The sequence below is a fragment of the Guyanagaster necrorhizus genome (genome assembly GCF_019112545.1).
Source record: "Guyanagaster necrorhizus MCA 3950 unplaced genomic scaffold BT62scaffold_29, whole genome shotgun sequence".
Lineage (NCBI taxonomy): Eukaryota > Fungi > Basidiomycota > Agaricomycetes > Agaricales > Physalacriaceae > Guyanagaster > Guyanagaster necrorhizus.
The window spans coordinates 21,742-35,413 of NW_025064908.1; the positions used below are offsets into that span (position 1 = coordinate 21,742).

General features: G+C 47.7%; 4 protein-coding genes across 4 annotated transcripts; 2 read left to right on the forward strand and 2 right to left on the reverse strand.

Moving 5' to 3' along the window:
* Positions 1-2,151: 2,151 nt before the first annotated feature.
* Positions 2,152-3,685, forward strand: BT62DRAFT_1010311 (uncharacterized protein; the record flags this gene model as incomplete). Its single annotated transcript, XM_043177639.1, has 4 exons — positions 2,152-2,175; positions 2,240-2,305; positions 2,366-2,642; positions 3,408-3,685. 4 exons carry the CDS (start codon positions 2,152-2,154, stop codon positions 3,683-3,685), a joined length of 645 nt encoding a protein of 214 aa, XP_043035889.1.
* A 1,290-nt stretch (positions 3,686-4,975) lies between these two features.
* BT62DRAFT_905772 (MFS transporter) lies at positions 4,976-6,590 on the reverse strand (the record flags this gene model as incomplete). The annotated part of the gene is made up of 6 exons (XM_043183609.1): positions 4,976-5,139; positions 5,195-5,374; positions 5,435-6,018; positions 6,074-6,107; positions 6,160-6,433; positions 6,486-6,590. 6 exons carry the CDS (start codon positions 6,588-6,590, stop codon positions 4,976-4,978), a joined length of 1,341 nt encoding a protein of 446 aa, XP_043035890.1.
* Positions 6,591-7,583: 993 nt separating this feature from the next.
* Positions 7,584-8,064, reverse strand: BT62DRAFT_381111 (uncharacterized protein). The gene has a single exon (XM_043180714.1). It carries the CDS (start codon positions 7,972-7,974, stop codon positions 7,654-7,656), a length of 321 nt encoding a protein of 106 aa, XP_043035891.1. The 5' UTR covers positions 7,975-8,064; the 3' UTR covers positions 7,584-7,653.
* An 800-nt stretch (positions 8,065-8,864) lies between these two features.
* Positions 8,865-10,911, forward strand: BT62DRAFT_1079262 (uncharacterized protein; the record flags this gene model as incomplete). Its single annotated transcript, XM_043179468.1, has 4 exons — positions 8,865-8,925; positions 9,357-9,888; positions 9,943-10,020; positions 10,074-10,911. The coding sequence occupies 4 exons, from the start codon at positions 8,865-8,867 to the stop codon at positions 10,909-10,911; spliced, it is 1,509 nt and encodes a 502-aa protein (XP_043035892.1).
* Positions 10,912-13,672: the final 2,761 nt, after the last annotated feature.

Sequence of the window (13,672 nt, forward strand, 5' to 3'; positions counted from 1 at the left end):
CCAAGTACTTAAATCGTCGGCCCCTTCTGATTGTGCGGAGTGCGAAACCTTCGTTTTTTTTTCTTTTCTCAGGGCTCCGGTATGGTTATCCCTCTCTTCACCCGCTCACTGCTTTACAACCGATTTTGTTTTCGTATTCGTTACGGAAGGGACAGATTTTTTTTTTCCAAAGGCGATGCGAGAATGATCGCCGTCCCCGCCCCCTTCAATGCTGTGTTGAGAAAGTTCAACTCGCAGATATAGTCCGCAGCCGAGGTGAATGAATTGATAGGCAGCACGGAAGCGGTCGCATACCCAAAAACCCACTTGCGCGGAGGGGGGGAAACCCCCGAGACAAAAAAAAGCTCACATGAGAACATAAACCTCGCCTTTATGACCAAGCCGGAAGCGCTGCATACAACAAACAGAGATCCACAACAGGGAAAAAGGAACAAGATCATTTTCTTTTTGCTGATGGAAAACTTTATTCTGGCGTGAGAGGGATTGTTCTTTAATTGCTAGCGGGCAGCGACTCACGTCCCCGTCTGATGTCTCGCAAAATCTACCTGAAGCTGGGCGAGCTCTCGGATCAGCCAAGATGGGATACTGCGCGCTTGATCGACATAGGGGACAGGAATGCAATGGGAGAAAATCAGGCGCACCCGCGAATATGTATTGGCAACGCAACGCATCACCGGTGTTTTGTTGGCTGGGCAGCTTGGGAATAGGGGGATGTTTATATATATATACCCACATCTCTTCGAACAAAGACAAAGACGAATGGGACATTCACGATGCGAAGGGAGCATTTGTTCTGATTCTTCAGAACTGCGGTTTGATTGATAATTTTCTTTACGAGAAAGTTTATTATTCTCGTACGGCGGGAAACTGGGGTTGGTTGTTGCAAGTATCAGGGGACAAATCTTGGTTCGTCGAGCGGTCGTGTTGTATACGAATTCAGGCCCGCGTCTCAGGTGGGGCAAAAAATGAGATATAGCTTGAACAGCATATACCTGCGACCTTCCCCCCCCTCTTGCCTGGCAGAAACAACCGGAGGCGAGTCCCGTTTAGAAATACCGGTCGGAATGGAAGCTATTGGTAAATAAATACCACTCGGGCCGAGGGGTCAAGTTTTCGCCGATCTCTCCCACCCCTACTCCTCCTCTAAACTCTAAATCGCACTTCGTTCGAGTCCGGTCCATTCACTGGAATCTTCTTCGACTTTTAAAAAGAAACGAACAGGGTCTCTTTACTGGAACGTACATTAGGACGCTCTGTGTCATGACGACCGTGGATTTTGGTTCCTGTAGAGTCGTACAGGAGCGCGGTCCCAGAAATACCTGGTTGCTCTCGGGTTCACATTTTTCCCGATCGTCCACACCTACAAGCGTACACACCCAGCATTATAATGATCAGCCCGATTACCGGATGGCTACCTTGTTGTTAACAAACCAGGTCTTGGCTCACATTTTTGTTTGGTTCCAGACCTAAGTACATCTGCCGAGATGAACGATATATCCATCAAAAAAGTTCGAATGGAAACCGGAGTCAGAGTCAGAGTACAGGTGGTAGCCTGTTCATCCATCTTCTCTTGCACTGGCGATAGATGTGAGTCTACAGTCCTTAACTTCTTGGTACCCTGACTCCAGAGCTCTCGGAATGGATGAGGCATGTTTTCTCTCTCAGTTCGTCAACAGCATTTGACGAATGTAATGCATAATTGTCAAGATTGGCAACGAGACGTTCTCCTCGATTCACTTCGACGCGTATTTGCCCCAAAGACCCGGACTGTTCCGTCTCTTCTTATGTAGAAAGCAGACGGACTTCCGTGTCACGGTTGCAATAGCTCGCGTTCAGTGCCGCTAATAACGTGGGTCTATCTATAGAGCGACCGAAACCTTAACTTGGTCGCTTTGGGGGACATTGGATCAATGGAGACAACTGTGAGTAGTTTCTACGACTGAAGTGCAGACTGATCTATAGAGAGCAGCACATCCGTGATAAGATTTAGACGTGACGTCTTTCCAGGCTCGGAGGCAGTTCTGAGCGCAATTGGAAGGGCACGTGGAGTAGATGAACCTAAACGGACGCATCCCTCACTACCGTACATGTGGATAGGATTTCAAATCGCAAGTTGACCCGTGACGACAACGCTTTCATGCGATGACATCAATGTCGTTCTGCGACTCCGATGAGGTTCCTCCTACATCTCAAACACGGTAAAAAAAAAGTGTTCAATCCCTCTTGATCTCTCGGCAAGTTCTCCGAAATATTGGAGTACGTGACACGCAAGGTCTTCCTCATTTTTGCTTTGACGTTCTTTCATGTTAGACCCTGGGAGATGAACCCAGCCTCAGCCTACTTCGAAAAGAAAGCAACCGCATAGGTCCCTTCGCCCGTAATCTTCTCTACTCTCAAAAAGCCTCAGTTCCGAAAACAAATTCCCCGTCGAGCCCTAGAAGATCGGGACAATACATCAGGATATTATCGCTCTGGGAATGCACGGGGGCTTCTTGGTTGGCCCTTCAACGAAAACGTTTCATATACCGTGGAACGATGCCATGACCTCGCGCAACAGGACAGAGCAGCCGTCCAAGATAGGTGTAGGGATACGCTCGTTTCTATGGCGGGCCTCTCGGAATCTATAATGGTACAATCATTCCGTATGTAGTTTGACGAGTTTGTGCGCTTCGTCCGTTCCAGGATCGATTCTTCCGGTCAGATTACAGTTTCTTCAGGGATGGCCTGTGCTGATGTAGGAACCCGAAGCCAGATTATTGTGAGACGCTTCTCAAGTGCCGTACTTCAGACCATTCCATCTGTGGTAACCTTGCCTTTGATATTTGAGTAGACTACATGTACGATGCACCATAAGATTGTGGAACCTATCTTTTCAGCTATGAAGACCCCATGTTGTCACAGCTCAAGTCCAGAAAACCATGTGTATTTGCTGGTCGATGTGGATATGGGGAATGGAAGAGACTGACCAGCACACGAGGATTATGAATCAGGAGGTGTGCAGAGACCTAATGATTTGTGAAGAAGAGATAGGCATAGATGATGAATATGTATATTGGTAACCCACAACACACCTCGTTATGGGCGAAGACGCAGGGGCAGAGTACGCTGAGGCTACTTAGAACTATACCACTACTCTTTGCTATGTTATTTTGCTTTACAACTTTATGGAAGGCATAACTTTCGTGTGTAATTCTATGTATCTTTCTCGTGGTGCTACATTGGTGATTCTATATTATAATCATACTACCTACAAAATAAAAGAGAAAAAAAGGGAAAACATGACTTGTCTACCCGCCCTTTTGTTCCTCACCTGTCGAGCCGGCGGCTTCTTCCGGGGCAAGCAGACAGGCATAGAAAACATCGAATATGTCCCCCGCGGCTTTCCGTTCGAAAACGACGCTATCAAGGGACGACAGACGCGCGGGCCAGATCGCCTGCTAGGCCGCACTGTGCCGTGATGATGCTCCAGTATTGGTGTCTCCTCTTCACGGTCCTCATCTATGGCCGCCTCGCAACATTCACACGATGGCTCTGCTCCGGTGCGTTTCTCCGCAGGCGGTTCGAATATACTGCTAAGGACCCCTCGTTGGTTTATTCAAACATTTTACAAGCATTTCGCGCAGGAGCAACTACGAAAGATAACACTATTTCTCTTGCAGTTGCAGATGACGACTTGACGCTGTAGAGTCCAGCGAAATGTCCGATTTCTAAAAACAGATTTGCGGTATGGTGATGAAGTTCGTGCTAAGCCGAATACAGGGACTGACATCGAGGAGCAAAAGCTTTAGTTTTCATTTTCATATTTTGATATGGAATAGCTGTTGTATTTTCTTGCAGACTAAGAGCATAGCGGCAGCTCAAATCAGTCATATATCCGATACGTGAAGAAAAGTTTCAAATCATCCGCAGTCTGAGTCATATATATAGCCTTTCCTCCTCTTGACAACACTCTATTCGCAAGAATCCGAACTCGAGTTCATTCAAGCGCTGTAAAATCTAGCTGGAGTCATAAAACCCAGATCCTCTCAATTTGGAAGCGCTTCACCTCAGTTTTCCTTTTAATGGAAATGGGACATAATATTTCGGCGCCAGTATTCGTGAAACGCTTGATGATCGCTAAACAATTTTTTAGCCACTCTAACTTCTCTAGAAGTACTGACAGTAAAAACGACATCCAAGAATGTCGTTGAGTCTTCAATAAAACAAAGGCGTCGCTGATCTGATGGAGGTTGATTCAGATTCGATTCCCTACTGATCCTGAATCTTTGCCAATCTTTGGAATCTGGCCTAGAATTTACATTATTCATTGACGGTCTAAAGGCCAGTCCAGACTTCGCTTATCGGTAGATATCGTCCTCAAAGGGAGGGTTCTCCTTTAATGTCACGCTTTCCGTTCCGTTCCGTTTGCGGAGATATCAGTGTTATACCAATCAATCATTCATGAATACGGTTATGTCTGTTATATTGCAGGCTTCGCCGTTGCCCCGTGAAAAGACCCAACTTATTCTGGGGATTGATGAAGATCCGATGTTCGAAGCGGCAGGTGCTTCCCTTGTCATGTCCTTATACGTCTACCTCTGCATTTCTCCCATGTCGTGCTCCAACACATTAAACATTTATTGATGGGGACAAGCCCCATATTAATCGTGACTGCTGGCAGCACAATATAAGAATGAAGTTGAACGCTCTGTACTCTGTTACTCGCGGTCGCCTTAACTCCCACCGTCCACCGTCCACATCAAGACGAAAGAGATCAAAATAAACTTTCAGTCTGTTCAAAACAGCGTCATTATGCGATTAGTTCACAGATTCGCTGACCAGCAAGTGCTGCCATCGATAGCAGTGAACACCAAATTGGTAAATAAAACGGAGTGATCATTTCTGTAAGTATTGTCACACCAAGCAGCCCGTTCAACGGTCATAAATAGCCCTTCGAACTTCTAAAGTTCTATATGGACCAACCATCCGAAAGATATCACACACGCCATGGCTGACTTCCACGTTTCATGCTCAGGTTCCGTCTCCGATACACCTCGCGGAGAACGAGGATTACAAGGGCTCCCGCCAATAGGAATGCTCCATTGGTAAAATGTCCAGTAGGGTATCCTGGCGCTTCACTACCCTTGTAAATATATACACCTATAGACATACTCAGCGAACCCGTAAAGGATATACCAACTGAGACTGAACTCACCGGTGATCTGTCCAGCCGTCCCAATCGTCACCATCAAAGGAATAGCGAGTGTCGTGGCATTGGTATTTCGAAGATTCACAGTCAGCCATGTTATAAGAGATGGATTACAAACCATGGAGAACGTCGTGCTGAGACACAACATGGCGTAACGTGCTTTGAACGCTGTAGGTGAAAGTGCGCCTATATGTTACAATGTCAATCACCCGAACTGAGATGAGGCCAACTCAGAACTGAACGTACCCTGTATCAGAAAGGTGGCACCGGAAACAACCATAGGGATCCAAGCAAACGTCGACCATGCTTCATATCGATCTGCAAATACCGAGCAGGTAACTGTCGCGACAAAGGCTATGGCGAAAGGTGGCACAGTGAACAGCTGAGCACGTAGTCCTTCGTATCCAAGTCCGTTAACGATGGTCGGCGCGAAATACGAGATGCTCGAAAACGGAACGCAGACGGCGATGAAGGCGAGGTAGTGAAGGTACAACCTCCAGTCCATCAATGTGTCCTTCGTCTCCGCCCACGTAATCCTCTCATGGCCTAAAGACGATTCACCTCTGAGGCGCTTGATGGCGAGCTCCCGTTCCTTTTCAGATAGCCAAATCGATGTCTCTGGATACGCCGGAAAGAAGAAGTACGCCGCCACCGCCAGTGCACATGATGGCGCGCCCTCAATGATGAACAACCATCGCCACGCTTCCAAGCCTTTCGAGCCATTGATCAGACCAACGCCATACGCGATGCTACCTCCGAAAGCACCAGCCAACGATGCACAAGAGGCGATAAGAGAGAGACGGAGAGCCCGCTCTTGCGGTCGGTACCAGCTACTCAGGCAATCGGTCAGCAGAGAATAGTACAGAACACGAAAATAGAACTGACAAGGTGAGAAAGTAGATTATTCCCGGATAGAACCCTGTGATGGTGATGAGACATTCCTGTCCTGCTAAAATGCCTCTGTGACATACCCGCTTCAAATGCTCCAAGCAGAAACCGAAGTCCCATCAGCGCACTGTAGCTCTTGACGCACGAGATGATCATATCCGTTCCGCCCCACCCGACCATGAGGAACGCAAACCAATGCGGAGGAGAGAAATGCTTGAGCATGTAATTCGACGGCGTCTCGAACAGTGCATAAGAAATGAAAAACACTGTCAGCACAGTGGAGAACTGGCCACTTGTCATGTCAAGGACCTCCAACAATGAGTCACCGCTGTCGGCATTAAGGATTTTCGCATTTCCCTGACAAATAATTTAATTAAGAGAACGATCGGGCATCATCAGATCGGCGTACAATATTGGCGCGGGCGAGGAAATTGAGGGTATAAATGGACATGCAACTGGGGATGATCCGGAGATCCAGCTGTCGAAGCAGCCTGCCAGTGAAACGAACCGGCATCAGCTCGTCATCCTGGTTCGATGGCAGTGGCAGTGGCAAACATACCTCCTTTCTGCGACACGTTCAACGACGAAGAGATGTTCGGGTGCTGATCTCTCCTCGTTACTTGGAGTACCCTTCTCGAAGTCGTCAGGTGATGAAAAGGGAGCAGTGCTCGTCTCTTCCATTTTGTAATGCAGTGCCGGCTTGGAATTGGTGGAGTTCACTGACACTTCTGGTGGGCAAGGTAAAGACACGTTCCCTGCCTAACGCGGGGTGGGAGACAGGGAGTGTTGGACGAGGAAAGCGCAGCGTTTCTCCACACTATTAAGGGTAATGTTTACGGTATTGGAAGCGGGAATTGACGGTAGAATCCGGCGCAGGCTGCTAATGAGGCTGTAACATTCCGATCAGTGTAAGACCTTATAAAGACGATGTCTACTTCACCTTTGCCTTGGCGCTATCCTCCAGTTGCATCCATCGAACAACATATACATCACCGTAGCTTCGTTAACTTGTAATGCATTGGATGCAAAAGAGATGAAACACAAGGCGCTTCAGCTCCACCTCCCCACATCACACGCCACATATCAAATGATGTCCCTAAACCACGTTCGGCTCTTATAGCCTCCAGGTTGATTCCCGGCACCCTTGTTCTTGAGGTAGATCAACGTCAATTGTGGCACTGAAATGTAATGACAGTGGAGCGATCCTCCTTGGCTTACAGACCATCATGACATGTGCGCGAGCGGAAGCATAATTATACGTTAGGGCTTAGCATCTCTGAGTTTGACTACTGGCGAATGAGCGCCTACCCTTCCAAGCTGAAGACTCTGATATCGTAGATAAGCTAGATAGCACAATCGTCTTGCGAAGTAAGGACATCGCTGCCGCTATTTGTCATGCCTCCCTCTGAGGGCCGTTTCAGCTAACATTCATCTAAGAGGATCGAAACTCACCAAATAGCGACACCCGTCATGACCACGGTGCAGGGTTCACACAAGATAGACGGTTATATCCTGAGACAACGCTATCAATATTTGAAGAATAGACAAGGAGAAGTGTGTCCAGTTACGTACTATCGTTATGTTCTTGACGATGACGTCGCCGACCATGAGAAGAGTAACGATTCGGAGGTCTGCGATGAACGTTGCCACAGCCTTCGATATTGTTTGGCTGAGCAAGGACCACTCCCGCCCACAGAGACAAAAAGCTTCGCAGCGCAACCGCCGCATTGATGTTTGTCGCGCAAAGAGACAGCGACGAACACCACGAGCATAACGCACATGTGCACACTCTGATATCTGTTTTGTGCGTCACCTGGAACGATGGTTGCACAACAAGGTCGCACAAAAGAGGGCATTATGCTACAAAATGTCATGCTTGAGCGGCAAGTTCCTCGCATAGGGGACAACGTACGTCCATGATTATCTTATCTTATCTGCAACGTCAGTTACCTTCATCAGAATCATAGCGTTAGCGCATAGTGACGGGGAACCTCAAAGGTTCATATTGCTCAACCGAGGCAGACCTGTAGGGGTTGTCGTCGTTGTGACACCAATTCGTGAGTTTCCTATCGTCACTTCTTTTCCGCGGAGGGTCGACAACATTTGGTAACAACTCTACAGATATCATCTGCGTTATACCTCTACACGCTTGATGGCAACTCGAGGCTGTAACATTTAACGGTGGCACAATCTCTCTCAAGGCCTTGAGAGTAGTAATTCGGTTCCCTTGTTGTTAGTGAGTGACGAGGTAATACAAAAAGGGTGAAGTAGGACGTACCTCTGTCGTTTCTCGAATACAGGAGCGGCAACGGTCGAGGTATGCGACCCCGCTCATGACAGAGATTCAGTCTTCCAGCATCTTCTTTTCCTATTCCTAGTTGTCGCCCTCTGAATCTTGTCCCCTCGCTGACGACGCTAGGTGAAACGAGTGGCATTCTTCATCCATAGTGGACAAGCCCGAGCACTGCTTTTCTGTGATTCACAACATGCCAGCAAGATTCAGCCTAGTGGACGAATCCATGTAAGCATTCCGTTTCTAGAGGTGGAAGACGCACCACTTTCCGTAGGTAATAGAGCCCAGTCTCTTCCTCGCCCATTTCCCTAGTACGGAACATGCAGCTCTTCCATCTGCGCAACAGAGAAAAAACAATCAATGGGATTCTCGAAATAAAGAAAATTTATACCACACCTTTCCCGTTAGACGCATTTACGTGCCGGCAGCGGTCGAAGCTGCAAAGATGGATGATGGTTCAAGAGAAGGATGTTATGTGACTGTGACTGTGATGTGATGTTCCCGACTCCTGGGCGCGCTGACTCAGCGGGAATGCTCTTTTGTGTTGTCGCCCGAAGTTTGTCCAATGATCTAATATCATAGCCCACCAACGACTCCCCACCTTCACTTTTAAAAATTATTCCGTATATCCCTAGTAATATTATAATGTAAGTATCATCGAAGCAAGTCCCGCGGGAGGCCAGGGTCCTCGACGAACCTGCAATTGCAGACATTGCTACGCCTTCTTTCATATTTTGGTTTTCCAAATTCTGAGTATCGTTTTGCAATTTCTTACTCTGAAACCATTTACCTGCCTCGACAATCACCCAGGAGCGCCTTCCCCTTGTTCGTCCGGGCCGCCGATATCCCTTTTGTTTGAAGACGCGAGGTGTAGCAACGGCTCTACAGGCTATCTCCTGCCCAAAGGACGGGAAATAATCACTTATTAAATGTATGGGATTTTCGCAAAATCGTTGCTCGGCAAATGAACTGATAGTTTTCTCTCAGGGTGCCACCCCACCCTTCCCGGTGCCACTTCTTGTCACTCGGATGGCCAAAGCATCGCCTCACGATTACTCAAAACGGCTATTCCAACGATTGGTACTCGATTAATAGCCATAAAAGCCACGTCCTGTCAAACATTGTCCTGCGGATATACCGAACGAGCAACTCTGTCCATAAAAGTCAATATCCCCACAACCAATTCACCTCCCTCGAAAACCAATATAAGGAGGGGCATCCCAGCATGTCTTTCCCCATCCCTCGCGGTTTCCCTTCAGCCATACTACATACTAGTCCCTCCGTCCCTCACATTGCCCTATACTGAACAAAATGCCCCGCGCTGCCTCCAAGAAATCTACCGTGAGCACTTCGCCCCTCTATATCAGGGCCTAGTGGCACCCAATTGTCCCAATGCTGATGTAATCTTCTCTTTTATCCAGAAACGCACCCTGGCCCAATGCCAAATTTGCTTCAAGGTATACGCCGACGCGACTGGCCTTAGCCGACATGCCAAGACCCACGGCCCCGACGCCGAGAGGTAGACCTTCTTCATCTCTCATTCCAAACTTTTACTTATTCCCCGTTTTCTCAGCCGCATGCACAAATGCGACCACTGTCCCAAGCGCATGTGGCAGATGCCAAACCTCAGGGCCCACATGCGTGCCATACAGTAAGTTTTCTCTGCACGATTTCTCTGCACCACCAACTCTATTCTTTCCTCAGCACCGGTGAAAAGCCCTACAAATGCCCTGGCATAGGCTGCACTTACGACTCAGCTAGCGCTGGCTGCCTCTCCCGACATATGCGAACATGCAAGATTCTTCATGGTTTCGGGAACGTCGGGTATCCAGTACTCCCACCGAAGCAGCTTCTTCCCGCTATCGATGCTGGCACGCAACTCGAAGGACTCATCGCCTTACCCCCATCTCCCCAGTCGGACCTTGGTCCTTGGTCCCCCGAAGAACTCATGTCGCTGTCGACCTCCTTCAAGTCTGACGTAGACCCCAGCTTCCAAGAGAGACTCCCTACATCACCCATGTTCGCCAGACAGCATAGCGACCTCCAAGCTACGACCTCGAACGAGGAGAGGTTCGACATAGATGCTATGGAGAAATGGCTGGACTCCCTGGTCCCCAAGTCTGCCGTAACAGATTCATTTTCCTTCGATTTCTCTTTTCAAGCAGCATCACCTGCGTCGTCATTCTCGTCCACATCGACGTCCTTTGGGGAACACGAACGCCTTTCGCTTCCCTCGCCTTTTGGTGTTAGCCAATCATCCACATCCGATTTCACATTCGATAATACGCTAGCGACGTACCCAAGTACACTGGAACTTGACGCTGCGGATACCACCGTCGATTCCTCCTTCTTTCTCCCAATTAACCTTTCATTGGTTGGGGATTCCTCCTCCTTATCATTAGGAAAGACCGAGGCGCCACTAAGCCCGTTTCTCTTTGACTCTGGCCTGTCGCCATCCTCGTCTTCGTCTTTGGAGCAGCCCTCGCATGGTTCGAACTTTGAATGGAGCGGACACAGTATCGAACCTTTTCCCTTGATCTAATTCTCTCTTCTTCTGGACGTTTCATGTTTCACATTTTCTTATTGTCTATTCGCAATTCAGTTATACCGTCCAATGTATCATATACCACATCTTGTTTATATTTATCTGAAACACCGTTTTTACAATAAATCCTAAATAGAAAACAAAATAAAACAAATTTCCGAACGCACATCTACAAAATATCATAAATGTGATCCTCACATATCTTGTCTGAACCTTGCTCAAACAAAGGACGCAAAGCTTTCGCTGTCCCCGTCCATTTCTCAGCGTCGCTCACATCCTCCTGGCGCATAACGCATAACATCAACTTCATCTCAGCAAACCTCCTTTCCTCCAAAATGCCTCCAAGCCCCACCTAATCAGAACAACACTTCAGAGAATGTAGAGAGGGGAGGAACGGCGACGTGTTTGAGAGATCCACCTATATCATTGATGTATCGATATACAGGTAGGTATAAATCATCAGAGCCCATGAAGTGCGTACGGATGGCAGATGTGACTATAGGTAGAAAATACCAGATACGCGAAGATACCCCTTTGATAACTTGTGTATTGATCCTCGTAGAAATGGAATGATCCCCAGAGGGGGACTCGCATACTACTGCTACGAAAAAAAAACGACTCGCTCAAGCTTCAGAGCACTCAACGATCGGCATAGGCTGATAGACTGGACGAATGATTCGGGAGAGGAAAATAGGCAGCGAGAGAGAGAGAGCTATGTAATGGCGTGAAATGATAAGTGGTTACCAGAGACAAATCGATCGAGCTCAGAACAAGGTTGCGTACACTAGGCAAGTACTTCATGAGAGTGTCCGCAGTCTCGTAGCACTCGGTTTCTACTCTGAGGCATCCAATAGGATATTTGATTGTCGAGTTTCGGTGGAGGAGAAGATCCACAATGCCGGTAGCGACGAGCGAAATCAAAATCAACTTGAGAGTGATGGTTCCAAAAAGATGGTATCAAACACGAGGAATCCAGGACCGACAAACGAGACTGCATCATCCTAAGTCGAGTCGAGTCTCCTCCGGCGGATAATCGTTCGTGAAGTTCTGGGGGGAAGACCTGCCGGATAATCAAAAATTTGAAGGTGCGTTCGAGGCGGCGACCTCGTCCATTATTTCCTCCCAAATCTCAATGGAGAGTTTGGGACAGAGCAAATATACCGACGCTTCCAGCATGGCGGTGGTTGGGTATCGCTCTTGACAATCGTGTATGGTTGTCAAAAAGAAAGGCGTGTTGAGTTGGGATCGGCGCGGTCCGTATCCCACACTCACGTGTTTTGGAGGGCTTGACTTTACCCATTTTTTATTATTCATATGATCAATCTGTTTTGTACTGTACATACACGCGCATTTAAATATCCTATTGTCTATGAGAATATTTGACTGTACTTATGTGAAACTTGCGAGTATCTTACCCTGGTATCGCGACTAGTAACTAGCAGCCTTTCGACATTCTCTCGAAGTGATAGTCCCAATGACTCCGCGGAGGTATCAATCTGTTTGATTGTCCGCATCTTGGACAAAGCCGATCACGACAAATCGAACTGAGCCAAAATGGTTTGCTTACTCCGCAGTCCGACGGGCCCCGACTCCAGGCGGATAATCCTTTTCTGATTGCGGCCGCTACCGCTCCCCCATTGTCTCGAGTCGGACTCTCGACTTCCTCTAGATCTATAAATCAGAGTGAACATTGACCGGTACTGATGCGCTGATGGGTCTCGGCCAAGTAACAACTTGGACATTTCTAAATTCTGGCAAGGAAAGACCATCGCTTGAAAGTCGACCGCTGCTTAAAACTTGCGATTACGGACCTGTTTCGGCCCAATTGATAGCGCCTGCCTTTCATTCTGTGGATTCTGTCTAATCATCGAGGGACCGTCATACGCGCACGTCGCGTAGAAGCCTGGGTGCGGCCAACCAGCCTCGTGGAAAACTTCGCCATTCTCGTCTGTCTGTTCCCCAACCACTCGTTCCAATTTCGAGGATCCAGATCTATCCTGTCGCTCGTACAAAACGAAGTGAATGAGTGTTGTCGAGTACTGATAACAGGATGCTGAAGAATCTCCAAGCCTTGTGTCGCTGTAGCATGGGAGTTTGACACCTTGATTCAACTTGTTCAATAGGTTGTTCTAGCCCTGAAACAACTATAGTTCATTCAAACTCACGCTTCATCTCCATCCTAGTTCCTCAAAATCCTTTTATCCATTTTCGGCCCCCGCTTAAGGTTCACCTTCCATTTCATACAATAAGTTCTAGGACTGCTTTGATCCTTATCTTTGGGATATCAATGACTATGATGACAATGGAGGTTCCATCAGTATAAGCTCGCTTGTTTGGTGCCATCCGTCCACTGAAAAAACCGCTCTTATTTTTTTTCCCGTCCATTACATACTTAACACCGCCATTGCATTCGGCTGCTAGACCTATATCCCAGAGAATGTTCTAGGAAGTGTAATAGAGGTAAAACACACACACACACAGAGAGAGAGAGAGAGAGAGATTTTTTTTCTCCGAGGCCCTCCCTCCCTCTTCCCGTTCGTAGCTCCTTCAAGTCTCCTTATCCAACCTCCTTCGTTCCGCTTCTTGAAGTAATCTCTGTCCATAAGCAATCAACTACCGTATTTTCAAAGCACATATCGCCTTGCCAAGTTTACAGCGTCCGCCTTCAATTGAATTGCAATTTGCGTTTCTTCGAACCACTTCCCTGTAGAGATGGCCCTCAGAAAATTTCACGCACCCTCTCATTTGTCAACGAAAT